At 40.8% G+C, this 27,318-nt stretch overlaps 3 protein-coding genes and 1 long non-coding RNA gene across 6 annotated transcripts; 1 reads left to right on the top strand and 3 right to left on the bottom strand.

The window, feature by feature from the left end:
* Positions 1 to 409: 409 nt before the first annotated feature.
* Positions 410 to 1,363, bottom strand: LOC112846721 (adenylosuccinate lyase-like). The gene is made up of 3 exons (XM_025906641.1): positions 1,307 to 1,363; positions 916 to 1,092; positions 410 to 735 (listed from the first exon to the last, which is right to left on the bottom strand). The coding sequence occupies exons 1-3, from the start codon at positions 1,361 to 1,363 to the stop codon at positions 631 to 633; spliced, it is 339 nt and encodes a 112-aa protein (XP_025762426.1). The 3' UTR covers positions 410 to 630.
* A 1,936-nt stretch (positions 1,364 to 3,299) lies between these two features.
* LOC109194363 (adenylosuccinate lyase) lies at positions 3,300 to 23,211 on the bottom strand. Of its 3 annotated transcripts, none has more exons than XM_019358111.2 (12): positions 22,991 to 23,211; positions 6,335 to 6,538; positions 6,203 to 6,247; positions 5,818 to 5,897; positions 5,539 to 5,710; positions 5,394 to 5,440; positions 5,192 to 5,282; positions 5,012 to 5,081; positions 4,786 to 4,933; positions 4,155 to 4,335; positions 3,667 to 3,843; positions 3,300 to 3,522 (listed from the first exon to the last, which is right to left on the bottom strand). In XM_019358111.2, the coding sequence occupies exons 1-12, from the start codon at positions 23,132 to 23,134 to the stop codon at positions 3,436 to 3,438; spliced, it is 1,446 nt and encodes a 481-aa protein (XP_019213656.1). In that variant the 5' UTR covers positions 23,135 to 23,211; the 3' UTR covers positions 3,300 to 3,435. The 3 variants fall into 3 exon arrangements, with proteins under 3 accessions (XP_019213656.1, XP_003443183.1, XP_019213657.1); XM_003443135.5 differs by lacking the exon at positions 22,991 to 23,211 and adding an exon at positions 9,322 to 9,510; XM_019358112.2 differs by lacking the exons at positions 6,203 to 6,247; positions 6,335 to 6,538.
* Positions 4,282 to 4,934, top strand: LOC112846767 (uncharacterized). The gene is made up of 2 exons (XR_003219914.1): positions 4,282 to 4,377; positions 4,729 to 4,934. It is a non-coding gene; the product is annotated as an uncharacterized LOC112846767 (long non-coding RNA).
* Positions 23,212 to 25,807: 2,596 nt separating the features above from the next.
* Positions 25,808 to 26,645, bottom strand: LOC109201984 (adenylosuccinate lyase-like). The gene is made up of 3 exons (XM_019358114.2): positions 26,380 to 26,645; positions 26,248 to 26,292; positions 25,808 to 25,935 (listed from the first exon to the last, which is right to left on the bottom strand). The coding sequence occupies exons 1-3, from the start codon at positions 26,542 to 26,544 to the stop codon at positions 25,852 to 25,854; spliced, it is 294 nt and encodes a 97-aa protein (XP_019213659.1). The 5' UTR covers positions 26,545 to 26,645; the 3' UTR covers positions 25,808 to 25,851.
* Positions 26,646 to 27,318: the final 673 nt, after the last annotated feature.

The following is a 27,318-nucleotide window of genomic DNA, read 5'->3' as shown; positions in this document are numbered from 1 at the left end:
GCACAATAGGGGGAAACGTAAACAAACACCAATACTAACTAAGCACAGAATAAGTAAACCTAAAACACCCCCGTTTCTCACAAGCACTTGGTTGGTCCTGCTGAACAGGTGTTTTTAAAGTCCTCAGCTCTTGGCAGTACCTTTGGCCCAGACAGAAAACAGCCACCTCTCCAAACCAGGTAACTCAAAGAAACGGTTACTATTAAAGAAAACATTTTTTGAAAAACCACAATGCTATTATGTGCGCGCTTCATAATATCAGTGTTAGGTTTAAGTGAAGACATTCATGAATTATATTACTAAAATAACTGCAAACCAATATAATGATGTGAATGATTTTACCCATGTGTGGCTGATGCCCTTAAAATAGACATAACATAATTTTTTTTTTTTTCACCCAGCCAAAAGAATATATACATGTTCAAAGCACCATATCAGCCTCATGTTAGACAGAGGCTGTCAATTCAGCGCTGTAAAGTGGCCAATCACAATGAAGCACTTCATTATAAGTTGTAGATTCAAGCTGCTCTTCATATTTTTGGCCACCAGATGTCACCAAACACAACGGTGTGTGAAAAGCTTTGCGTAATGAACAGTTTTTCAATATAACCGTCAATGCTTCAGATAGCTTCATTTGCCCGTCACTGTTGAAACCACAAAGTCAACCTTGACGTCCATATTAGACTTGTATGGCTCCAGTAGGGGGCGTACTTCTTCAGTCAGGAACTTTGCCACCTGGAGGAGCAGGAAGAAAAAAATACATTTTACACCATTAGTTTCTTAACAGTCGTCACCGTCGCCAAGGGGGGCAGCAGGCACAGCTGCAGTAATAGGGGAGCTGCAGCTTGGATGAAGACTCCCGTCTCCAATCATCTGTTGCCAGACTGAAGAAAAATAAGGCTGTTCATGCTGTACCTGCTGTGGAGCACACCCAATAAAGGTCTTGGGGTCCAGCAAAGCATCCAGCTGCCCTAGAATGGGTGCAAAGTAGGGGTCTCGCTGGATTCTGCCCAGTAGGTCATTGTCTCCACCTTCCTGTTTAACCACAGCTGCTGCATCTTGGGAGAGAACGCAGATTTTCTTGTGGCACTCCTGAAGGAGACACAGGAAAAAAACAGAGAAACATTAAGGTGGAGCTGACTTTAACAGCCATGTTGTTAGGTCTCCAAGTCAAGTCTGGTTATTGGTAATCAGCTTCTTCAGGGAGATCCTCCTGCACAGGAGCAAGGCAGGGAAGAGAGAAAAGAAACCATCAGTAATCACAAGTAACAGCTTTTTACTCAACTTTTTATTTCTTGTGGTCTACCCCAAAGTCATCGAGAGACATCCGCCACGAGCTGCCCTTCATGGCCACAGAGAACATTATTATGGTGATGAACAAGTCAAAAAATACATAATAGATTAAAAAAAAAAATGGGTTCCTGGCAAATTATGTAGTGAAGTGTGAGATAAAGCAACTTGACTTCATCTATTTAACCCTTTAAGACCTACCATAGAACCAAGTCCGCCAGAGCTTATATTATATATTTACATGCTGTAGCGCCATTTTTGGGAGCATTTCAAGTTGATATACATCAATACAACCATTATAGCCCAAATTTTAATAATATTTATGCATTAAGTGGATAGTAATTACATAAATTGCAAAAAGGTGCAATAAACTACAAAAGAATAATTTTTGTTTTTTTAACATATATTTCTAGTTAGAGAAATTTAAGAGGCTTATCCCTCAAAACTGTAAATACAAAAAAGTTGCACAAAATAGTTTCCCACCACAGGAAATTTATTTTAAGTGTCTTCATAGTTTTATTTTTGAAATACACCAATTTATATATACTGCAGGAAAAACGAAAATAAATATTATAATGCAAATTTGCAAAAGAACAGCATGTGCATCAAAATAAACTATTTCCAGCAGTGCAATATGAGTCCTAAGCATCCCAGGAACGACACAGAAAGTCATAAAGTCAAACAAATTAAAAACATAATTATAGGCTCATAAGGCCGTGATGGTAAAAAAAGAAAACTACATTTCCGCAAAATGACGTCACTTCCGGTTTCGGGCAGGTCATGGCGGACATGCGATAGTTCGCACTGATGGACGTAGGAAGTGTTACTCAAAGGAGTTTGCAAAGAAAAGCGTCTGGACTTCTTTGAGTTGCTTGAAGACGTTTCACCTCTCATCCGAGAAGCTTCTTCAGTTCTAAGGTCAAATGGCCGAGAGTCCCAGATTTAAACCCAGTGGGAGTATCCCCCCAAGGAGGGACAAAGGACCCCCTGGTGATCCTCTAATCACATGAGCCAAGGTGTGAAAGCGGATTCTATAATCCAGTTTTGAGTTCCCTCCCCAAACGCCTTAACGCCCACTCACATCCTGAGCCATTTGACCTCAGGAATTCACATAACAAGGTGGGGCCAGGTTTCACAATGAGCTCACCCGAAACCCTGGCTGATTAGGTCCCACACCCGCTTTCACGCCTTGGCTCATGTGATTAGAGGATCACCAGGGGGTCCTTTGTCCCTCCTTGGGGAGGATACTCCCACTGGGTTTAAATCTGGGACTCTCGGCCATTTGACCTTAGAACTGAAGAAGCTTCTCGGATGAGAGGTGAAACGTCTTCAAGCAACTTAAAGTCCAGACGTCTTTCTTTGCAAACTCCTTTGACTACGATGACCTGGATGACTGAGAACCTTCGCAGACCTAGGAAGTGTTACAAACAGCTGATCGGATCGGCAAAGCGCGTTTCTGGAATATTATGTTTTTGTTGCTGCAAGCGCTTTCGATGCAGTTTTTGCAAAGCTATATGTGGAAGGAAACAGACCTAGGACAAGCTGATGGCATAAGATGTACAACTCCTCCGGTTTCATATGCAAGGAAAAAAAAAAAAAAAAAAAGGATTGCACTAGCTTACGTGGTTGCAGTGCTACCGGGATTTAAAATAGTTATGCAAAACGGAGGGTGCCCGCTCCAACCGGCTTTAAAGGGTTAAAGGACTTTGAGTCAGTGTTATGCTAGATTTGGACACATAAGGATACAGCTGATGAATGTTTGCTTCCCGTCTATAAAAGAGGGCATAGCTTTAATAAATTCACCCCACACAGTTTTAGCAGTCATGTTTTATTCATTTCAAGTAAACAATAATACTCAGTCAATGACAAATGAAACACTGATGAACCAATGAATTAATGAGGATAGCACCCTGTTTGTAACGCTCTCGCTTCATCTCATCTGTTAAAACTTCACTCCACCATGGCTGGTTGACCAACAACAGTACAAGCGAGAGCGGCCCACACACTGGTTGTACCACACACTTTGTGCGCTGCCTCCATCTGACAACAGAGCTCACTCCAGGCACACAGACGGTCAGTCCCTAGAGTGGAGTGGACTGCAAACTCTGCTCGACCATAAAACCAGCTTAAGACATCATTGATGTTTTAAAGCACGAGCTCAACCTTGACATCCATATTGGCCTTATACGGCTCCAGTAGGGGGCGTACTTCTTCAGCCAGGAACTTTTTCACCTGAAGAAGAGGAGCAGGAACAAGAAAAGAAACTGTCATCAAGGGGGGCAACAGACACAGCTGCAGTAATAGGGGAGCTGCGCCTTGGCTGAAAACATTCATCTGTTGTCAGACTGAAGAAAAATAAGGCTGTTCATGCTGTACCTGCTGTGGAGCACGCCCAATAAAGGTCTTGGGGTCCAGCAAAGCATCCAGCTGCCCTAGAATGGGTGCAAAGTAGGGGTCTCGCTGGATTCTGCCCAGTAGGTCATTGTCTCCACCTTCCTGTTTAACCACAGCTGCTGCCTCTTGGGACAGAACACGGATCTTCTCGTGGCACTCCTGAAGGAGACACAGGAAAAAAAACAGAAACATTAAGGTGGAGCTGACTTTAACAGCCATGTTGTTAGGTCTCCAAGTCAAGTCTGGTTTTTGGTAATCAGCTTCTTCATTTAAATGGTCAAAACACTGGTTACTAGTCAGGAAGATGATCTCATTTCAGTCATCTGAATTTCTGGTTACCACTGGTATTTTCTGCCCAGTAAACCATCTCTCCTGATTAAGCAAAAATGCATTCATCCAGTTATGTTCAAAACTATTATTATTGTGTCCATTCTGACTCAGAGAATTCCTCACAGGGTATTTTCTCCTACCTGTCTGTTGCCTCCTGCCTTCACTATCGCCATAATAATGTTCTCTGTGGCCATGAAGGGCAGCTCGTGGTGGATGTGTCTCTCGATGACTTTGGGGTAGACCACAAGACCCTCTGTGATGTTCTGCAGCGTGCTGAGGATGATGTCTGCTGTCAGGAAGGACTCGGGCAGGGAGATCCTCCTGCACAGGAGCAAGGCAGGGAAGAGAGGAAAGAAACCATCAGTAATCACAACAGCTTTTTACTCAACCACTGAATCCTGAGTAACAATGTGCAATACATTGTAGGATGTGTAGTTCTTTACATTTCTCTGCCCAGCAAGAGAAATGTTGCTTTTACACTTTGCGACTCATTTAATTTCTCTGATTTATCCATTTGTGGTGAGTGAAATACAGTTTCAAGCACGTTTAAGAACCACATCTGAAGTTCAAGCACTTTTCAAACCTTGAAAAGACAATATTAAAATTCAAGCATTTTCAAGGATTTCAAGCACCCGTACGAACCCTGTAATTGGGAATCACTGTTCACTACTATTTATTGTACGCGTCTACACTGATGTGATATCTACTTCACAGAGGAGAACTGCATCATACCAAATTCACAGCTGTGTAAGTGTGTCTGTGTTGGCTGACCTGTTGGCGCTGTCATCCAGTGTCCTCTCCAGCCACTGCACTGAGGCAGTCTGCAGGGGGTCAGCCATCAACGTAATCAGATGTCGGGCCAAACTACAGCAGCGTTCTGCACGCATGGGGTTCCTCTTGTAGGGCATAGCACTGGAACCTGGAAGAGGAGCGGGCAAAGCTTTAGGCTGAGGCACAGCTTAACAGGTAAAAAGTGCTTTTGAATGAGCGAACGTACCAATCTGCTCCTTCTCAAAAGGTTCCTCAATCTCTTTTAGGTTGGCCAGCAGGCGGATGTCTGTGCAGATCTACAGCACATAACAGCATAAAGTTTAGACTCTGCTAGATCAGCTTTTTGACAATCCTGAGCTCAAGACCCAAGTTTCTTTAACCACCACTAATGGAGACATTTCCTCACCTTGTGCACAGAAGCTCCCAAACTAGCAAGGGTGGACATGCAGTTTATGTCCACTTTACGACTGTACGTCTGTCCGGTCACCAGGTAGGCTCTGGATAAGAATGGAACAAATTAGTTATAGCCCGTGTTTCAAACTGTTCCTGCTTGGACCATGTTATAAAAACATGTCAGTTAATATTGGAGACAGGAGTTTGATACTTACTTCTTAAAGCCAGCCATCTCTGTCACCATCTTGTCAAGCTCTTCCACCTGGTGGCACAAAAGGAAAACTGACATTAAAAAGTCATCACAATACGGTGCTGTGGGACTCCAGAAATCACCCACATGGTTCTTATGGTTGTTTATACCTTGTCACGGTCCCCCTGAAAGAGCTGCAGGAAGCTGGCCTGGGTGCCTGTGGTCCCCTTGACTCCACGGAAACGAAGATTATCGCGGGCTTGCTCCAGGTTCCTCACATCCATCACCAAATCCTGCAGCCACAGACACGCTCGCTTCCCCACTGTGGTCAACTGGGCAGGCCTGTACAGAGAGGAGGAGAGGGGCACAGTGTGTTTGACATCAAAGTTAGACAGCTCCATCAGTCTGATGAAGGCCTATGAAAACACTGCAGCTGCAGTCGGACTCACTGGAAGTGTGTAAAGCCGAGCGTGGGGAGGTCAGCGTATTCCTCTGCAAAGTTTGCCAGCCGGTCGATGACTCTGGCCAGCTGCAGCAAAAACAAGCCTTTAATGATGCAAATCAGGGTGTCCAACTTATTTTACATCGTGGGCTACAAACAGCCAACTTTGATCTTTAGCTCCCAGAAGCAGTGAAGATGCATAATAAATGTGACCAATATGATGCATAGCCTGTCCTGTAATCTTTAAATATAATTTTCATGAATTCAATTCAATGAAAATGTTTTGTTTTTTTAATGGACTCACTGTAAAAACAAAAAACTAGCTGACAAGCTTGTTTGATATTAATTTGCACTGTTTTCATAGAATTTCTGGACAAACAGGTGAGTCTCACCTTGGGCAAGAGAATGTTGAAGCCATCACGCAATGCAATGAGATCCTGAAGAACAGAAACGACAAACATGAGAAGCTTTAAAGAGTCAAAACTCATCACTGCTGGGTTTATTTGTGCAATAGTCATACTTACAGTATTGTCTCCCACATAGCATGACGTAGCTCCGAGGTGGATGATGGGAGCAGCTGTGGGGCAGCAGTGTGCAAAGGTGTGGATGTGCGCCATGACATCGTGCCTCAGCTTTTGCTCTTCTTCAGCCGCCATGGCAAAGTCAATGTCCTCTGCATGGCTCTCCATCTCTGCAATCTGAGCATCAGTGATGGGCAGACCCAGAGCCTGAGGAGGAGAACATTGAACACAGAGACATGATGACAAACACAAAGAGTTTCTACAAGCAACTTATGAAGTTTAGAGATGGCAAAACAAAAGTGCTTGTAGTTACAGAATGAATTTTGAACCATTTCCTGCAGGGTTTCATTCATTTTCAGAGTTTACTTATAAGCAATGTTCCCTCTAATTTTTTTCATGTGTCTGAGCGAACACACTCTCAGCGATCTCGTGGACCACTGTGAGCGACATCAGACGTGTGCACTGTGGTCACGCCAGCGTCGAATCCATCCAAGTTACACGGTTTATTAAAATAATAAAATTACAGCATTTACATTTATGTTAGACTACGTTTAATTAACTGCTTTAGCCCACTTACAATGAAAAGTTTTTAAAAACAATCTTGTTCATGACCTGTGTAGTATGTTAACACTATCGGAAGTAAAAATAACTTGAACTCCAATTTTGAAAACACAACTTTGTTTTCTTTTAAAAAAAAATAAAACTGACTTGTATTACGAGTCTGTGAGAGAGTCCTGTAACTCTGTCTGCCAAATACAGTATATAATGACCACTGTTGGGCAATTAATTATATATACGCTTCTTCAAAAAAAAGTTACTGAGTTTTGCAAACAAAGTTTTTTGCTGCTGTTTATCTAAAAATGCAGCCAAGGCGGGTTTTTAAACAAACATTTCAAAACATTTACAGAACAATCAGCTGTTCTGCATCAAATCTGATGCCACACAAATCATTTGTGCCACTCCAAAAAATAATTTTTCCACTATGAGATAAAGGAGAACAGCCTAATACCTGCAGGCCTGACAACAGGAGATGTATCACTCCTGTAACATTCAGCAGCCGCCTCATTGTTCTGACACACACAACAAAACCATTGACTACACTACACACCAACTACACAAGATTTGCGCTAAACGTTGCAAATCTCTCACATCTCAAAACACCGCCGTCACTCCTAAAACTTCCTCCCGTGTCTTAACTAAATGCCATGTTTTGATTGGTCGACATGGTACATTTTTCGACCAATGGGAAAGGGCGAGGTGTTTTGGTTTCGTCTTTGCTCACAGGCGGAGTTCTTTTGAGCGTTTTCCTTATAAAACGCCGTTTTTACCGTTTCTTCCCGCAATAAATATAAACAACGATCGTATTAAGGAAGAAAACCAAACATTGCATATTTTTTTATCATAACTCCGGTTTTACGTGGCCCATCAACACAATTTAAAAACTGGTATAAAGTCCACACTTTTTCCGTCAATTGTTCCGTCTGTCCTGCTCACATCTCCAATGGTTGTACACGTTGTCATTAATGTGGCTTCACTCCACATCAGCCACGCCGCTTTGCTAGCTAAAAGACCGGTGTCGGCACATATTTACTTTAATTTCAATTCAGGTTAGATTTTTTTTTTGGTGTGCAACGCAGATTTTCTCTGCGCAGAGACCGTGCCAACAGTGCGCAGCTTACAGGGAACATTACTTATAAGCTGCTTCCTACTTTTTATGTGGAGCTTTTTGACTCTTGATAATACAGTTCTTTACTTTTAAGATATTCATTTATCAACAGTTACAAATGCAAATATGTTTTATATAAATACACATATTTGCAGTATTGGCGGCATTAGCAAACACCCTGCTGTTTATTAGTCATTAGTCTGTCAGCATGTCTTTTCTCCAGTTTTGATCATCATGTGCTGTCCTCGTGAGGAGGCACAGGCACTCAATATTCTGATTAGACTGGACTATATTCTGCTGGGACACCGTAGTCACGTGATTCCTACAGCACTACAGAAAGGTTCCAGACAATCAAGTACCTCTCTCCAGTCAAAGGGGTCATAGGTCAGAGTGGTCAAAACCTCAGTAGAGAAGATGCCACAAACACAACAGCATTGAGCCAGAGTTACTGTTACTAATTTTCCCACTTGAAGAGCTTTTTGTTCATCACAGTAACATTCGCTGTCGAGACAGCAGCAGCTGTTCAAATAATTCAGAACATGTACGCATGCGTGTCGAAGCTCACGTGGCTCTGCGATGGAAAACACAAACTGCAGATTTTCTATTTTAGAATCTCATAATAATGGTGACGGGTATTTTTGAAAACGGAGATTTGCCGTTTTTGTTTAAAAAAAAAAATAATCCCGTCCACACGTAAACGCAAAAATGAAGGAAAACGCTGCTGGGAACATGCTAAAGCAACAGTTGGCGATATATTCCTAACCGTGTAGAAATGTTGGCCAATCAGAAGTCTAGAAGCCTCGGTGGGAAATAGTAAACAAAAATGGGGCATAGAAGCAGAACCGAGTCGTATGTGTGGAGGGACAGTAACTGTGTATATGTAAGCATTTAAACGCTGCAGAGAGTACAATTAACAGTAACAGTATTGTAGAAGTTTATTTCACCGAAACAACAACAACGTTGTGACTCAATGCAAATATGCAAAAACCGAGTTTTCGAAAATATCCACCCTGGCCGGCGTTTTTAGAAATCTCCGTTTTCAGTGACCGAAAACGCCGTTTACGTGTGGACAAAAGGTGCAAACGCATAGAAAAATCTGCGTTTTCTAAAAAATACCCGGGTACGTGTGGACGTAGCCAAATGTTCATTTAAAATATGACCTATGACACTGATTACTGTATGGTAGCAGTCTGCTCAGTCAGCACCGGGCAGCATCCACACGACTCGTAAGACCTTATAACTATGTTTAGAGCAGGAAACTAGGGCTCTGTTATGGTCGCGGACTTCTGTCATAAGCTGGTATCAGCAGATCATTATATCAAACCTTCTCCGCTTTGGCGAGATAAATCCACAGCTTCCTCCAGGTGATGAACTTCTTTTTGTCGCTGAAGTTGTAGCTCATTTCTTTGCTGGTGTATCTGGACACCAGAGGTGAGCGATACTTATTCATCTCTTCGGCTCCGGCCATGGTTGCTAGAAAGGTGAACACTGTGGGGGTACAGACCGGGCAGCGCCAGGATCTTAAGTAGTGATGCGCGGATCGATCTGAAATATCGAATCCTCGACAGCCGTATTTCGCACATGACTATGAAAGGCGGAAGAGCAAGTAGTTCCTTTGAATGTAGACAATCCGAATGTTACAGTTTCTTTCCACTGTGTTCCTGTTAATGATAAACTACAAATTTACTCTAAATTACTAAAATATCAATATTTTAATGTGAGAATCGATTCTAGAACATAAATGATTGGTATCGGAGGAATCGATATTTCAGGATCGATCTGCACATCACTAGTGCGCACTCACAACAATGGTAAATCTAGTGTTAAGGGTAAGATCTCATATTTGTTTAAATTCAGATTGAACCCTGAAGCTTTTGAGAAAGTTTCAATCAGGGGCGATTCTAGGATCAGAGCTTTGGGGGTGCTGAGCACCCACAGAGCTGCCCAGCCAGGCAAGATAAACTTTACACGTCACGATGAGACTTCTTCCCTGTCTCTGTCAGTCCCTGCATCCTTAAATGTCTCCAGTTGTCCCGAGTTCTCTCTGACTGTCTCCTTGGTGCATTTAAACCCCTGTTCCTCCCTGTCCTCATCGTCTGTTGTCTTCATCTTCACTATCAGTCATCATAATTTTACCATCTCTGTGCAAGTCTGCAAATTTCTTTATTAAATCATAAGATTCTTAAATTCATCAAGTCTCTCTCTGCCTGGGTCCTCGTCACAAAACATGACATCACTGTTTTGTACATTTTAACACAATTTAATCCCCACATTTGTGAAAGAAGAGCAAAACACTTTTTTGGGAAGTCTGTAACAAAACCATCAAATCTGATAAAGGTTATTTAAATGCTGCTCATAGTGAGTAAGAAGTAAACTGAGTGCATGTTTTGGACAGAGATTCACTTTTAATGTGTATGTATAATATAATACAGAAACATAAAAAACACTCCCAAAACAGAATAAATTATTACAAAATATTAATAAAAAACTATAAAAATGGAGGCAACTTTGCCTGTGGTAGAATGTATACAATGTATGAAAAAATCTTTACTGCAGATACTAATTTAACTAATTTAATAATACTAATTTTGTGTTGTAAGTTTTATGAGTTTCATGCTTTCATAGTGGTACTTGGGAGAGCTTGACATTTTTCTCAGGTGGTACACACTGTAAAAAGTTTGAGAAACACTTATCAGTGTTTCTCATACAGACAACTGGACAGTCCAAAAGTTGGCCTACCTATTACTGGCTGAGGTTTTAGTAGAGTTGTGGCTGAACCACATAAAATATATCAGTAATTTTAATCTCCCCAATCAATGATAATGTTATGTTGGAATGTTGTTAAAGAGGGTCAAAAATGTTTCAACCCAGTTTGTTTTGCAGATTCTGTATAGCAGCTTTAATATAGGGAGGACACAACTTCCAGACTGTATGAGTAAAATCAGGTTTTTTCTCTTCGTCAGTTTAATAGTTTCTGTTTTGCCTGTCACTGTTCCCCGTCTGTTTTCTTACCTGGTTCTTCCTGACCTTGTACTTTCTCCTCACGTTCCCTTCTTTCCTCTCTCCCTCTTTGGACTGACAATCATACACAAATAGATTGGATTCAATTAGATGAAAAAATTACATTAATATGAAAATTTTTTTTTATTAAGATCACTAACGAAAAGTCCTCTCTCAGTGTACTTTCAACCAAAAGGCAAATAACCAAACCACATGAACATCTAATAAAAGATATAAAATATTGAAACACTGATCCAACATTATCCTTTATTGACGGATCATTTGATCCTACACTTTTACCTGAATGTGACTCCTGTTTTTGAAAAAACTTCCTTATATCCATTATGAACCTGGCTGTCTCTCTCTACACAAACACACACACACACACCAGGAGTTATAAGGTTAATGGGCATTCAGTCAGTTAGCTAGTTAGTATCCATTTCAAACAGGACAGTGGTAACAACAGCAGGCTACGGACAATGTTAAGTTTTAGATTTTAAATAGGCTATATACATTTCAATGGGAGCAACAGGACGGTCAAATGTCGCTGAATTTACTACAGAGTAGGACGGATTGTAGGGTAGCAAACATCATTGGAAAACACGTTTTCAACACTGCAGGTTACCTGGGTGTAAGGTTTTTCAGCTAAAAAGAAACATGACTCCTATCTAACTACATAAAGAGTAACTGAAGGTTAAATGCTGCTAATATGTCCTGTTTTAATCCAGGCACTCCACCTCCGCTCCGCTGCGTCTCAGCTACCATCGCTGTGGCAGCAACGACCCTAGAGCCGGAGTGGGGGCGAGCTGGAACAAACCATTTTGGGAGGGGGAGGGGTTATCTATACTTTTGTTGTTAAAATGTTCCGTCTCAACCAAGTACTGTATGCTTTTTATATTTTTAGTAGTGTGTCACACAAACAGCAAATATTGTCAAAAAAAAAGTAAGAAATCTTTGGGGTGCTTTGATTCATTTTGGGGGTGCTTCAGCACCCCCAAAAATGGGCTAAAATCGCCCCTGGTTTCAATAATCTGCAGAATTTTGGGGATTTCATTCAGGTTATTTAGAAAAATGGTTGTATCGTCGGCTAACTGGCTGATAGAGAGCTCTTTACCCAGGATAGATATCTTACCAAACTCAGTATCAGTATGGAAAGCATTTCTGTTGCTGCAATAAACAGCAATGGCGAGATTGGACATCCTTGTTTTATTCCTTTGCAGATCCTAAATCTTTGGGAGGTGCCACGTGGAAGACACACTGAACTGTTAGTATCTCTATACAGTAATTTGATTACATTAATGAAGTTACTTCCAAAACCGAACAAATCAAAGGCTTGAAACATAAATTCATGCTCTATCATGTCGAAGGCTTTGTAAAAATCTAAATATAGAACAAAACCTTGGTTTTCAGTTAGGTAGTTGTAGTCAATCAAGTCCAAAATAAGGTGGATATTATTATGGATTGAGCGACCTTTTATAAATCCAGACTGAGTGTCAGAAATAATTTGAGTTATGCCTGATTTTAACCTGTTTGCAAAAATATGTGTTAGAAGTTTATAATCATTATTTAATAGAGTAATTGGTCTTAAATTATCAAGAAGAGTCGGATCTTTCCCAGGTTTTGGTATGAGTGTAAGTACCCTTTGTTTCATAGTGTGTGTGAGAGAACCATTTTCTAATATTTCTGTAAGCATTCCAAACACAAGGGTTCTAATATGAACCCAAAAATGTTTGTAAAAGTTACTGTTCAAACCATCACAACCTGGTGCTTTATCTTTGGGTAAAGCACTTAAGGCTTTATCTAATTCTTCAATGGTAATTTTGCCCTCACAGGTCTTTTTAAAATTTTCATCAATTTTAGGAATCAGGTGTTTGATAGATTGAAAAAATACCTCAGCCAATGGTCTAGAGCAGGGGTCTGCAACCTTTAACACCCAAAGAGCCACTTGGACGTTTCCATGCAAGAGAAAACACTGGGAGCCGCAAATACTTTTTGAAATCTAAAATGAAGATAACACTGTATATATTGTTTTTTGTGCTTTGTGGAAACAACTAAAGTAACTAAGTAAAGTTTATTTATTAAGCGCTTTTCACAGACAGGCAGTCACAAAGCGCTGTACACAAATATTAAAATAAACAATACAATCAATAGACATTATACACAATGTAAAAGATCAAATGTAAATAATGTAAAGAATATAAAATACGTAGATCAACAAAAGGCTTGTTTGAACAGAAAGGTTTTTAACTGCTTTTTAAAAGAATCCACAGAGCAACTAAGGTGTGTTGCTTATGAAATCCATGAAGTGCTACAGAGAAAATTACATTTTATTTATGTAATTAACACATTTTGAACTCTTAAAGAAATATAACAAAAGGAAAGACACCGCTGAACTAAAATGATCCATGTAGCAAACAAAAACTGTTGTGAGCCGCCACCCTTATATCGCCTTTGGGCTTTTGGAGTCTTGACCTGACTTTTGAAAAGTAATTGGGAAAAAAGCACTATGCCGTTAAAAAAAAATAAAAAAAAAAAAATAGATATTTGCAAAATTCTGCCTAAATATGTATTTTACCTGGTTAATGCGTGCGGCGGGGGCGTGGTTTGCAGTGCCGCTGCAGGGGAGGCGGACGCACCTGAGCGACACCCGCAATCACGCCTCGCTGCCTTTACGTCTGCGCTATCTGTGCTGTTGTGTTGTTGGTGGTGTATGTCGGGCTGTGAGCTGAAAAGCTACAGCCGGCTGTATGCGTACAGCAACCGTGTGTGAAAAGTGGTCAATAAAGAGATGCTGAAAAGCGTGATCATGCAAACATCGTCGGGTCCACCGTGATATGAGACTTTTGGTCCCAAACCTCGGCGCACAGAGTCCGCAAATCGGGGCTTTCATCTTTACGCAGGACTGTAAGCTGTCATCTGTGAGGCGTGAGCGGTGTTTGTTTTTAACATAGTTCATGGTGGAGAATAGCTGCCGACATAATGTGGATCCGAAGATCCATAATTGGCCTATCTGGGGTTGAAAGTCTCGATAAATGCACGGCGTTTCGGCGGGTACACCGGCTTCCGCGAGTGTGACGCTTATTTTGAGCGATGAAAAAAATAATAAGATATCACTTTATTTTTATATTTCCAAATCACAATAATCTTCCAATTTAGAACTACAAGTTAAAAAAAAAAAAAAAAGAACTAAACACAAATAAAATGCACTTAAGCTAAATACTTCTTCTATTTTCCCAAACCACCCGGAGCCGCAAAATAAGGACTAAAGAGCCGCATGCGGCTCCGGAGCCGCGGGTTGCCGACCCCTGGTCTAGAGTATGAAGAGGAGTACAAATTACTGTAAAAGGTAAATATTTCTTTAGATACTAATTGAGGGTCAGTGCATAGCCGACTATCAATTTGTAGACTATTTATGGCGTTTCTCTCTTGTCTTATCTTTTCTAATGTACAAAAATATGCTGTACTTTTTTCGCCATCCTCGATCCACTTGGTTCGGGATCTCAGATATGCTCCTTTAGCCTTTTTAGTATAAATATCATCTAAAGAAGACTGTAGAATACTTCTACGTTGTTTGTCATTATCATTAAAAAAGGGTTTCGAGCAGATGTGATTAAGTTCTCTGATAACTTCAGTTTCTTTTTGCTTGTTCTGATGAGCTATTATTTTACTGTGTTTAATTGAGATTTGACGCACTTTAAACTTAAAGAATTCCCACTTTTCTGTGTAAGAACTTATGTTTTCATTAGTTGAAATAAGTTCTAGTTGTCGAAGTATTTTGTTACTAAAATTTTCATTGGTAAGCAGGGATGAGTTAAACTTCCAGTAACCTTTATTATGAGAGTTTTTAATTTGAGGAGTGACACTGAAATGTATCACACAGTGGTCGGTTAAAGGCGCAGCTGAGACACCCACATCTACACTATTCTGCATTAAACTGTCTGAGATTAGCCAGAAATCTATACGCGATTTAGCCGAACAATCAGGCTTGAACCACGAAAAGGACTGAACAAGTGGGTTTGCTAATCTCCAAGGATCTATTAGGTTGAGATTGAGACAGAAGTTGTGTAAAAATGAATTTATATGATGGGAATGGAATTTAGAGGGTGATCTATCAAGCCATTCGTCATAAACCACATTGAAATCTCCACCTAATATAAGATTGTTTGTGGAGTATTTGTGAGATAGTTCTTTTAGGTGACTGGTAATCTCAGTTAATAAAAGTTTGTTCTGAGCTACATTGTTGTAACCATAAACATTACATAAGATCAAAAAGCTATTATCCACTTTGAGTACACAAATTAGCCAATGGCCCAGACTGTCTTTCCTATGAGTTTCAATTTTATTACGAAAGTTTTTAAATAGTAAGGCTACCCCAGCTGATTTGTTAGTACCGTGACAAAAAATTATTCTTTCCCCCCGCTGACTAGACCAAAAATTTTCATCTGCCTCCACAGAGTGTGTTTCTTGTAGCAGTATACAGTTCGCATTTACATTTTTACAGAACAAAAATACTGATTTTCTTTTAACACTGTCTCTTAAGCCCCTAGTATTTAAAGACACACAGTTAACATTGGAACTAAGGAATGACATAAAAAGGAAGTGAGAAAGCAAAATAAAAAGAGGTTGACTGTTGTTGTGGAAGTTTTCGATTAAATAAAGCCTGCAGACGAGCAGTGAGCAGTAGCTAACATTCTTTAATCAAAACTGTGGAGTTGTCTGCTTCCCCCAACTTCCTTACTAGACCCCCACCATTTGTCTTACTGTATGAGTGTGAGACATGTTAAAATCCAGTGGCACCAAGGCATCATACAATAAAATAATGGGATTAATACATGAGTAAAAGAAATTCCTATACAATCCCACCCTTTGATTCTTAAATCAAGAATCACATTAATACCAGAATTTCTTTCCTGACATTCTGTAATCACATCAACATTATTGTACACTTAAAGGAGTTTCACACTGTGTATCCTCACTTCACTGTTCTCCCACCACCCTTTGTTCATCTTTAATCAGCCCCACAATCTAAGCTCTCACATGCAAATGGCAACAACAATGACACAGAGGAAAGGCCTTCTCCAGAGTGTCAAAGTACTTTGCATGGCAAAGTGAAACAGCATTAGGTGGTCATTCCCAGTCATGGTCATGGCTCCTGGTGTCTGTGCCGTTTACAGAGTCATAATTCCAGCGCTGATCTCCCTCTGTGCTGTCACCTTTGGAGCTTGGCATGCTCTCTCCATCCCTCAATTTCTGTTCCAACGCAGCTGTAGATTAGGAGCAGAGCAAGTCGTACACTCCTGTAGCCTTCCTCAACGTCAATGTAGAAACTCTTTCATTTTATTTTAAGATTTTGCTGTTCAAAATCTCCTCGTGACAATCTTTTGGAAGCCCAGTGGTGCAGTCCACTGTCGTTTGTCAGTTGTCCTGGAGATGGTCCCTGCTTCTCACTGGTCCTCTTGAAGCGCTCTCTCCCAGTCATGGTCTGCATCTGCGCCTCAGTCTTTTCTTCCATATCCCTCATGTCACGGTCTCTGCAATTTAAAAATGAAAGCTCCCCCGGAAAACCCTCTTTTACCATATGTTAACTTAACACACTTAGATATGAACAATAAAGTTGCGCATTGTCTCTTAAAAATTCCAGGACCTCTCCCCTGGAGTAGCTTCACTCCAGGCCCTGTTGTAAGAAAAAAACATTAGCCAGTGGTGTGTCCTGCTGTAGATCATGTGATTAGGTCCCACGATTAACCCTTTGCTGTGGAAAAAGTGATGTAGATGTTAGCGCAGCGCATCTGTATGCACACTTTCTCACAGTGACATTTGCATTGTAAACAATACAAGGTCATGAATAACACACTGCTGGTAAATTCACAGACACAGAAAGTGGCAATTAAAAGGTTAAGTCAGCACGGCCCAAAAGCCCATGCAACCTGTTGCTGTCACCTTTCTGCTCCTGTAAAAAGAAACATACATACATACATCCACCCTTTTGTCACTCTGGGTGGAGGTGCAATCTTGCATACTGGTGTCAAGTCAGTCAAGCTTTTGTCAGTCCAGTCAGTCCCCATTTTTTTATTTGCTGACAGTAGAACCTCCCGTGACGCAATAAGTTTCTACTGCCAGCAATGACGCCATTTCAAAAAAAGAAAAAAAAAAAATTAGACTGGATTACCTCGCTGAATCCTGTTTGACAGGGACTTGTTTTCTGATTGTCCCAAATAAGTGGCTTTCTCCCGAGCCCATTTTAATTTTGGAGAAACTCACTTGCGATTGTTCAACATGTTGTGTAGCTCTTTCGATTCCGATCTTCTAGGCCTGCTTGAAAAAGAGAAAATTGCCAAACAGAAAATCTCAGTGCACTGTTAAAAATCAAAAAATATGAAGGCCTCTTTTTAGAAGTTGTCTAAGCATACTCTCTTAGAATGATAGATCAACCAAAGGAAAATGCATCAGTAAATCTCCAAAACGTTCATCCACCAGTCACACACCTCACACAACAGCGATATTAATAAGAGAGGTCTATTAACACATAGTGAGTGAGAAAGGTGACTGAAAAGGAAAAACTCAATGCATCATGGGAATCCGCCAGCAGCCTACGTCTATTGCAGCATAACTAAGGGACGATTCAAGGTCACTTGGTCCAGCCCTAAGTATCTGCTTTAGAAAAAAGGAAAGTTTTAAGCCTAATCTTAAAAGTAGAGATAGTGTCTGTCTCCCGAATCCAAACTGGAAGCTGGTTCCACAGAAGATGGGCCTGAAAACTGAAGGCTCTCCCTCCCATTCTACTTTAAATACTCTAGGGACAGCAAGTACGCCTGCAGTGCGAGAGCGAAGTGCTCTAATAGGGTGATATAGCACTACAAGGTCATTGAGATAAGATGGGGCCTGATTATTTAAGACCTTGTATGTGAGGAGCAGGATTTTGAATTCAATTCTGGATTTAACAGGAAGCCAATGAAGGGAAGCCAATACAGGGGAAATATGCTCTCTCTTTCTAGTCCCTGTCAGGACTCTTGCTGCAGCATTTTGGACCTCTCTCCTGTCAAGTGGAACAAGTGGAAAAAAACTGCAATAATAAAAACTCATTAGTGGGCAATGTTTCAATCAGCTCTGTGTTAGCAGCATTGGCAATTCAAAAAAAGTCTTCAAAATGTGTGGTTTTTTTTTTTTTTCTATTTTATGTTAACCCCCAAAAAGTTTAAAAGGACAAAGTTCAAAATATAATTAGCTGGCCACTAAAAGAGGTTAACTAAATGTAACTCTACAAAAAGTAATTTCCAGAAACTTAATCACACAACTTCAGTCACAAACTGACCTAAACACAAAGACAGGAGGGTAGCTTTTATAGTGGTTTGGCCAAACCATTTACACACAATAGGGGGAAACATAAACAAACACCAATACTAACTAAGCACAAAATAATGTAAGTAAACCTAAAACACCCCCGTTTCTCACAAGCACTTGGTTGGTCCTGCTGAACAGGTGTTTTTAAAGTCCTCAGCCCTTGGCAGTACCTTTTGCCTAGACAGAAAACAGCCACCTCCCCAAACCAGGTAACTCAAACTAACTACCCAGGATTCAGTGGTTGAGTAAAAAGCTGTTACTTGTCGTTACTGATGGTTTCTTTCTTCTCTTCCCTGCCTTGCTCCTGTGCAGGAGGATCTCCCTGCCCGAGTCCTTTCTGAAAGCAGACATCATCCTCAGCACGCTGCAGAACATCACAGAGGGTCTTGTGGTCTACCCCAAAGTCATCGAGAGACACATCTGCCATGAGCTGCCCTTCATGGCCACAGAGAACATTATTATGGTGATGAACAAGTCAATAAAATACATATGTTACGGCCCTGGCAGGGCCTCCTCCTGAAGGTGCCTGTGTGGGCGTGTCCTACAATCTCTCAGTAATTGAGGGATTTAAGCCCAGGGACAGGTGAGCTCTGGGCCAGAGTGCCATGTCAATGGTTACAGCTAGTGAGCTGGGTGTTTGCTGTTTGCAGCTAGTGAGCTGGGTGTTTGCTGTTTGCAGCTAGTGAGCTGCTCTCTCCTTTTGGCTTACGTTTTTGCTTATTGACCAACGCTTGAGTTCTGTTTGTTTCCTTAAATGGTGATAGCGGCTTGTCCGTCTCTTTTAGTTGAATATTCATAGAAACTTTAATAAAACTCTTTAATGTAACCATTTTTGACTCCTTTTTCTGACCCGGACACTTTTTGTTACTTCCCCCTCGACGCCTAGACCCCTCAGGGGAACGTAACAAGTGGGGGCTCGTCCGGGATATTTGAAAAGGGAGTTTCAAATTGGTGGCATTTGGTTTTTGATTATCTTGCTTTGTCACCTTTAGAGAGCCACAACTTCCCAGTTAAGTTAGGTGAGTGTCCAGCTGAGCTTTTTAAGTTCTTCCTTCGGGCACTCTTTTGTTATTTTGCCTTTCTTATTTTTGGAGTAATCCTGGGTGGGGATAAGTTCCCTGTTGGGGGTAGGCAATTCAGGGCTCCAGTCGCTGAAGCTTTGCCTTTCAAGTCGCCTCGAGCCCAGCACGCTCCAGAAGATAGGTAGGTATAGTTTGGTGTGCTTAGAAAACTGGGTAAGTTGTATTTGTTAATGTGTGTGCAGCAAAAGGTAAGTTGGTCAAGAAGAGCAAGTTGTTCAGTCACCATTAATTGTTGGCTAGCCTGTGAGAGACTTGACACAGGTGTGTGGTGGTTTTCTTCAGGCTGAAATGGCGTTCAAGTTGAATCAGCTGGAGCTGACGAGTGCTGGGCCTACATCTGTTGGTGAACAGGTGTCCAGAAGCTCGTTTGTAAGCAATAACATCCACCTGGTTCCAGTTTTCTGTGAATCCAGTGTTGAGAGCTTCTTCGGTGTGTTTGAAAGCATAGCAACTGCATTACAGTGACCTCAAGACGTGTGGGGGGGGGGGGTGATGTCGCTGTGTAAATTCACGGGTAAGGCTCAGGAAGCTTGTTCTGGTCTGTCTAGGCAGGACGGCCTAGTTTATGAAAAGATTAAAAGTGCCGTCCTCCAAGCCTATGAACTTGTACCTGAGGCCTATAGGCAGCATTTTCAAGGTTTGGAGTTGGCAAAAGTCAGAGGGAATTCATGACGACATTGGTCAAATGTGAAGCGTAGTTTGCTGCTTCTTTTGCTGCTGGCTTGGTGAATTTTGGTTGGAGAGGGACGAAACCTGCAGCTCAGAATCAGCGCAAAAAAGAGCGGACCCGAAGCATCAGAATCGCTGAGCTCCGACAGTGTGTCCGCCTACGGGCCATCGGGTGAGAAAGCCGAGAAAGACAAAGATGATTCTGATGCGTCGGGTCCGCTCTGTGTTTACGTCTTTGTGTGGAATCAGTGTACCTGCTCTCATTTGCTGTTTGGTGGTTGTTGAAATAGTTTTGTGAGCTTTAATCTGAGAATCTGGCGTTTCTGGCAAAACAGTTATATTTAAAAGTCAACTCAGGATTTAATGAATCGATATCGCTTTATTCAAGCTACTCACGTCTCTCTATCCACCTGCACTTTCAACTGGACCACGGTCAATCAGAGAGGTCCCGCCCCTGACTATCTCTGATTGGTTTAGTCCACGATAGGGGCATAATGTGTGTCTGTTGTTGACCACACGGAGAGTTGCAGAGATTTTTTTATTTATTTTTTTTTTTATTTTTATTTTTTTGTTACCCGAACAGTGCGACCAAATATCTTTTTTTTTAGTCGCACCATTGACAAATTTGGTTGCATTTGCGACCAAACTGGTCGCACGCTAGAGCCCTGTAACTATATGCTTTAGAAAAAAGGAAAGTTTTAAGCCTAATCTTAAAAGTAGAGAGTGTCTGTCTCCCGAATCCAAACTGGAAGTTGGTTCCACAGAAGAGGGGCCTGAAAACTGAAGGCTCTCCCTCCCATTCTACTTTAAATACTCTAGGAACAACAAGTAGGCCTGCAGTGAGAGAGCAAAGTGCTCTAATAGGGTGATATGGTACTACAAGGTCACTGAGATAAGATGGGGCCTGATTATTTAAGACCTTGTATGTGAGGAGCAGGATTTTGAATTCAATTCTGGATTTAACAGGAAGCCAATGAAGGGAAGCCAATACAGGGGAAATATGTTCTCTCTTTCTAGTCCCTGTCAGTACTCTTGCTGCAGCATTTTGGACCTCTCTCCTGTCAAAGGGGTCATAGGTCAGACAGGTTAAAAAATAAAATAAAATAAAAAAAAAAAAAACCTCAGTGGAGAAGATGCCACAAACACAACAGCATTGAGCCAGAGTTACTGTTAATAATTTTGCCACTTGAGCTTTTTCGCTAGTGATGGCTCGCTTGAAGCTGAAGCTCCGGAGCATGTGTCAAAAAAAACAACACACTGGTTCAGAAGCACTGTGTCGAGGCTTGATTCGTTTGGCAAAAGTCACGTGACCAGTGACGTCCGAAGCTTCATTACGCACGTAATCGCTTCAGTACTTGATTCAAATGGAACGAAGTGAATCATTCACGGGATTTGTGGAGTGTTTTGATGGTGACAGATAGCGAACCACTGATCATTCTACTGAGAGATTTGGTTCTGTTGTGTGGGAGTATTTTGAGTTGATTCTGGTCAATCGGGTGGGTTTTCCAGCTTTGTGTTCTGGGTGTTTGCTTTTGTTTTGTGCGTGTTTATTTTATCTGAAAACGGGAAAAACTTAAAATGTCAAAAATCTGCTTTTCATAATATAAATATCATTAAATAACTTTAGAAAAACTTCCATTTGACTCGTAACATTTAATGTTATAAAAAGATATATTTTATTTTAAAAAATAATCTTAAAATGTTAGTCTACAAAATGTGCAGCAATTTAATTTATTTATTCTCTTTAGCTGATAGTTTGTGGGGCCCAGGTAGACTGTATAACTGCATCTCTACCGTTTCTCTGCACTCCAGCCTCTTCTGTGCCATGTGAAGGGATTTTCCTTAAGGCAGGAGAAATTATCTTAACGAAAAGGAAGAGGTTCGGCCATCGCACAGTGGAACAAATTCTCTTCTTAAATAAAAATGAAAAAGGGTTACCTTAAATGCATCATGTTTTTAATTTGCAAGTTTATAAGCGTTTTCCCTTTCCAATTCACAATCAATTCTGCCCCCAGGTAAAAAAATATGTATAGGAAAATTTCGCTAATATAATATTATTTATAAATATGCCCGTCTAGCAATTAATTGCATAAGTACATGGAGGCAGGACCTCACAGCAGAAGCATACTGCATAATGTGCATTATTATATGTATGTTATATGTAACGTGGTATTTTTCAATTATTGCATTTACCAACATCAAGAAGTCACAAGCAAAGAAAGACCAAACCATGGTGCATATTCACACAAGGAAAGTTTACTGGTCAAAATTATTTATTAAACAAATAAACTACATTTTTTAACACCAAAAAATACGCGTTCAAAGCAACACAACAGCAGCCCAATATCAGACAGAATTCCACTCTGTAGAGTGGGCAATCATTATGAAGCAGTTGGTTTTAGTTTGTGGATTCAAGCTGCTCTTCATATTTTTGGACACAAGATGTCACCAGAGAGGACTGTGTTGAAAAGCTTCGAGTAATGAACCGTTTTTCAATACAAGCTTCAGTGCTTCAGAAAGCTTCATTTGGCCATCACTACTTTTCGCTCATCACAGTAACATTCGCTGTCAAAAGAGCAGCAGCTGTTCAAATGATTCAGAACATGTACTCATGCGTGTCAAAGCTCACGTGGCTCTGCGATGGAAAATACAAACTGCAGATTTTCAATTGTAGAATCTCATAATAATGCTGACAAATGTTCATTTAAAATATGACCTATGACTTCCACACAAAGACACTGATTACTGTATGGTAGCAGTCTGCTCAGTCAGCACCGGGCAGCATCCACACGACTCTTAAGACCTCCTTATAACTATGTTTAGAGCAGGAAACTTGATAGGGCTCTGTAAAGGTCGCGGACTTCTTTCATTAGCTTGTATCAATGGGTCATTATATCAAACCTTCTCAGCTTTGGCGAGGAAAATCCACAGCTTCCTCCAAGTGATGAACTTCTTTTTGTCGCTGAAGTTGTAGCTCATTTCTTTGCTGGCATATCTGGACACCAGAGGTGAGCGATACTTATTCATCTCTTCGGCTCCGGCCATGGTTGCTAGAAACGTGAACACTGTGGGGGTACAGACCGGGCAGCGCCAGGATCTTAAGTAGTGATGTGCGGATCGATCCTGAAATATCGATTCCTCCGATACCAATCATTTATGTTCTAGAATCGATTCTCACATTAAAATATCGATATTTTAGTAATTTAGAGTAAATTTGTAGTTTATCATTAACAGGAACACAGTGGAAAGAAATTATAACAGTCGGATTGTCTACATTCAAAGGAACTACTTCCTCTTCCACCTTTCATAGTCATGTGCGAAATACAGCTGTATAAATGTCTCGCAGCCCCTTGGCGTGCGCACTCACAACAATGGCTGAGCGTAATTGGAGTCATGTGCGGACTTTTACCTCCACAAACAGCTGAGACGTGGTTTGCGATACATGTGGCAAAGTGCTCCAAGAGTGAGGTGTTGTGGCCATACTAGGGAGACATTCAAAAGGGCTGTTGGGGGGGGGGGGGGGTAAATACTAGTGATGGGTAGATGAGGCCTCGTGAAGCGTTTCAGCACATTCCCCAAACTGTATTGATACTGTGTCGACACAGTGTTGCTGTTTTGCTCCATACTGACACCTGCTGGACCATAAATATCATTGCAGGCAACTTACTTGAGACTCACAACAGACACTGATTCAGTGACCTCGTCATACTTGTACGCTGTAAGGTACTGTACTTTCCATGGAATCATTTTATATCTTTTACATTTCAAATATTGTAGACATCTATAAAATATATTGTGAATGACACTAAGTGTAAATTAAAATGAAAGTATTGTGAATGTAATATTACCCATTTGACTCAGAGTTTATTATAAAATTCTATTCAGAAAAATAAGTTTATCCAATGTTTTTGCATTCAGCCTATTGCGTTTTTTTTGACACCATTTCCCCAGCTTTGGAAAACTCACAGGCACAGATGAAGCTGGGGTACACAAACTGTAAAGCCAGGTGGAAAAAGTTCTGATAAGATGTCTTCCTATTCCCCCAGTAGGCTACGTTAAAGGATTCTTTGATCTTGGAATGTTTCTCTCCGACACTCTCCACAATACTAAGGGGTTGGCAGTCCCTTATAATAAAATTCAGGACTGCCTGGTCCAGAACAGTCTTCCTAGATGCTTGATTTCAAAATAATAAAACGCATATTAATAAAAAAAAATGATGATAAAGCTGTTCAGTGTCAATATAGGCTGACCTGTGTTCATTCTCGGTGTTTGTTTTTTGTAAAATGAAATAAATAATTTACACTTCAACTCACATTGCTGTTTTTCCTGTTCTGATAGATTACACTGAAACAAAGAAAGACAAACTATTACCTTATTTGCAGTTAAAAGATCAATATGATCCCACACAGCAGAAACATTTCTTTTTCTTTCGGGCTCAATTTTGTTATGGAGAGATGTGTTTTGTTTTAATCTTTGCGAGAGTAATTTCGTGTTTTGTTTTTTGTTTTTTTTGTTTGTTTGTTTTTTTGTGGCGACTCATTCCGTTGACAGATGCTGTACTTTTTAAACACAGTTTGGCGCGTTGGCAATGAGCGATACAGCAGCTGTATCGATCACGTGACTTTTTCTTAAAGCGACGCACGCACCGATACAGGCTTCGCTAGGTGAGCTTGATACATGCGTCGGTGCATCAGTGTTGCAGGACCCATCACTAGTAAATACATTTTACAGGGTTTATTTATCGGATAAAATACGTTAAATGTCACCGTTATTATTGGCCGGCCCGGAAACAGCGGGGGTGTCCAAATTCAGAGGCTGTTTCCACCGGAGGACCCGGCCTTCGCGGTCTACAGAAAGCCGGGTAGTACGTCACAGGCTCCCTCGGTGGAGTGAAACTCTGCTGTCTGCTCCTTGCTATCTAAAATATAACCGGGCACTGACGTAAACTCTCAACCGTCTCACACTTCTGTTTAATCATTTTCTGTCTGACGTTTATTCAGCTGTGTGAAAACCCGGAGGAACCCTCCCGAGGGATTAATAAAGTTAAATTTAATTTAATCTAATAACTTTAATCTCAGCCAAACCGATTTACTCACGAACAAATAAAACACTGAAAAGGAGAAATATACTTGTCTACATGTGCTATTCTACATGCTTTTAAACCATTTAAAATTACAATTCATAGTTTTATATGTGAATTATATAATGCTAAATTACTATTAAACAAATGACTAAGTATTTTAGACTTTAGTTTACTTCAGCCATATTCCATATAAATCAGGTATCATACAAAAATAAAAATAGCTTCAAATACAGTCATGACAATAAAAGAATATGACTTTAAGAACTTAAGAACATTACTTCAGTTATAGTACACCAACACCTCTTATACATTAGCACTAAGGGAACACTGAATGACCTGGTGGTTTTTGTCCATAAAACTACTCATCTAAGATTACAACAAAATTATTATTATGTGCTTGATGTGCCTCACCTTTGGCCCTGGCTCTTCCCCTCTGACTGCACTAGGACATATTGCCACTTGATAAAATAACACATTGATTCGTGCCATATAAAAAGTGAGACTTGTCAATTCAGATTCTTTGTCAAATGTACACTAATGAATCAATTTACATCAACAGCCTAACAATTGTCATGATGATAAATACTAGTTAATCTATAGCACCAAATCATCAGTCAGTCACCTGTGACCTCGCCTCTTCACCTCTGTCTGAGCTACAACACTGCAGCTGCAGTCGGACTCACTGGAAGTGTGTAAAGCCGAGCGTGGGGAGGTCAGCGTATTCCTCTGCAAAGTTTGCCAGCCGGTCGATGACTCTGGCCAGCTGCAGGAAAAACAAGCCTTTAATGATGCAAATCAGGGTGTCCAACTTATTTTACATGGTGGGCTACAAACAGCCAACTTTGATCTTTAGCTCCCAGAAGCAGTGAAGATGCATAATAAATGTGACCAATATGTTGCATAGCCTGTCCTGTAATCTTTAAATATAATTTTTCATGAATTCAGTTCAATGAAAATGTCCTGTTAGTTTTTTTTTAATGGACTCACTGTAAAAACAAAAAACTAGCTGACAAGCTTGTTTGATATTAATTTGCACTGTTTTCATAGAATTTCTGGACAAACAGGTGAGTCTCACCTTGGGCAAGAGGATGTTGAAGCCATCACGCAATGCAATGAGATCCTGAAGAACAGAAACGACAAACATGAGAAGCTTTAAAGAGTCAAAACTCATCACTGCTGGGTTTATTTGCGCAATAGTCATACTTACAGTATTGTCTCCCACATAGCATGACGTAGCTCCGAGGTGGATGATGGGAGCAGCTGTGGGGCAGCAGTGTGCAAAGGTGTGGACGTGCGCCATGACATCGTGCCTCAGCTTTCGCTCTTCTTCAGCCGCCATGGCAAAGTCAATGTCCTCTGCATGGCTCTCCATCTCTGCAATCTGAGCATCAGTGATGGGCAGACCCAGAGCCTGAGGAGGAGAACATTGAACACAGAGACATGATGACAAACAGGGAGAGTTTCTACAAGCAACTGATGAAAACAAAAGTGCTTGTAGTTACAGAATGAATTCTGAACCATTTCCTGCAGGGTTTCATTCATTTTCAGACTTTACTTATAAGCTGCTTCCTACTTACTTCCTACTTTTTATGTGGAGCTTTTTGACTCTTGATAATACAGTTCTTTACTTTTAAGATATTCATTTATCAACAGTTACTATATGTTTTTATATAAATACATGTTTTATTATAAATACACATATTTGCAGCATTGGCTCTTCTGTTGATGAAAAGGATGTTTGGGTAAAAGTCACACAATGACTTGCATTGCTAAGCTGATAACAAACAGCCTGCTGTTTATTAGTCATTAGTCTGTCAGCATGTCTTTTCTCCAGTTTTGATCATCATGTGCTGTCCTCGTGAGGAAGCACACACATACATCCATTACACAGTAGTCACGTGATTCCTACAGCACTACAGAAAGGTTCCAGCCAATCAAGTACCTCTCTCCTGTCAAAGGGGTCATAGGTCAGAGTGTAAGCAGGTCAAACAAACCTCAGTGCAGAAGACACCACAAAGACAACAGCATTTAGCCAGAGTTACTGTTAATAATTTTGCCACTGGAAGAGCTGGAAGACCCAAGTTCACACTCTGGAAAATCCTGTCCGCACCCCTGCACACAAAGGTAGCTTTGCCACCATTGGCGC

Source organism: Oreochromis niloticus, linkage group LG4 (assembly GCF_001858045.2).
Source record: "Oreochromis niloticus isolate F11D_XX linkage group LG4, O_niloticus_UMD_NMBU, whole genome shotgun sequence".
In the NCBI taxonomy this organism is placed as follows: domain Eukaryota; kingdom Metazoa; phylum Chordata; class Actinopteri; order Cichliformes; family Cichlidae; genus Oreochromis; species Oreochromis niloticus.
The sequence above is the reverse complement of the archived record's forward strand: the minus strand, read 5'-3'. Positions and strand labels throughout refer to the sequence as shown.

What these genes read in the sequence shown, in the direction of transcription:
- LOC109194363 (XM_019358111.2), bottom strand. Translation starts at nt 23,134, where the DNA reads ATGGCCGGAGCCGAAGAGATGAATAAGTATCGCTCACCTCTGGTGTCC. An exon ending in TTTTGAGAAGGAGCAGATTG is followed by an intron (nt 4,934 to 5,011) that starts GTACGTTCGCTC and finishes CTCCTCTTCCAG; the next exon opens with GTTCCAGTGCTATGCCCTAC. An exon ending in AGGCAGGAGGCAACAGACAG is followed by an intron (nt 3,844 to 4,154) that starts GTAGGAGAAAAT and finishes TGTCTCCTTCAG; the next exon opens with GAGTGCCACGAGAAGATCCG.
- LOC109201984 (XM_019358114.2), bottom strand. Translation starts at nt 26,544, where the DNA reads ATGGAGAGCCATGCAGAGGACATTGACTTTGCCATGGCGGCTGAAGAA. An exon ending in GCTATGTGGGAGACAATACT is followed by an intron (nt 26,293 to 26,379) that starts GTAAGTATGACT and finishes TCTGTTCTTCAG; the next exon opens with GATCTCATTGCATTGCGTGA. An exon ending in TCAACATCCTCTTGCCCAAG is followed by an intron (nt 25,936 to 26,247) that starts GTGAGACTCACC and finishes TTTTTCCTGCAG; the next exon opens with CTGGCCAGAGTCATCGACCG.
- LOC112846721 (XM_025906641.1), bottom strand. Translation starts at nt 1,363, where the DNA reads ATGTTCTCTGTGGCCATGAAGGGCAGCTCGTGGCGGATGTCTCTCGAT. An exon ending in TGTCTCTCGATGACTTTGGG is followed by an intron (nt 1,093 to 1,306) that starts GTAGACCACAAG and finishes TGTCTCCTTCAG; the next exon opens with GAGTGCCACAAGAAAATCTG. An exon ending in TTGGGTGTGCTCCACAGCAG is followed by an intron (nt 736 to 915) that starts GTACAGCATGAA and finishes CTGCTCCTCCAG; the next exon opens with GTGGCAAAGTTCCTGACTGA.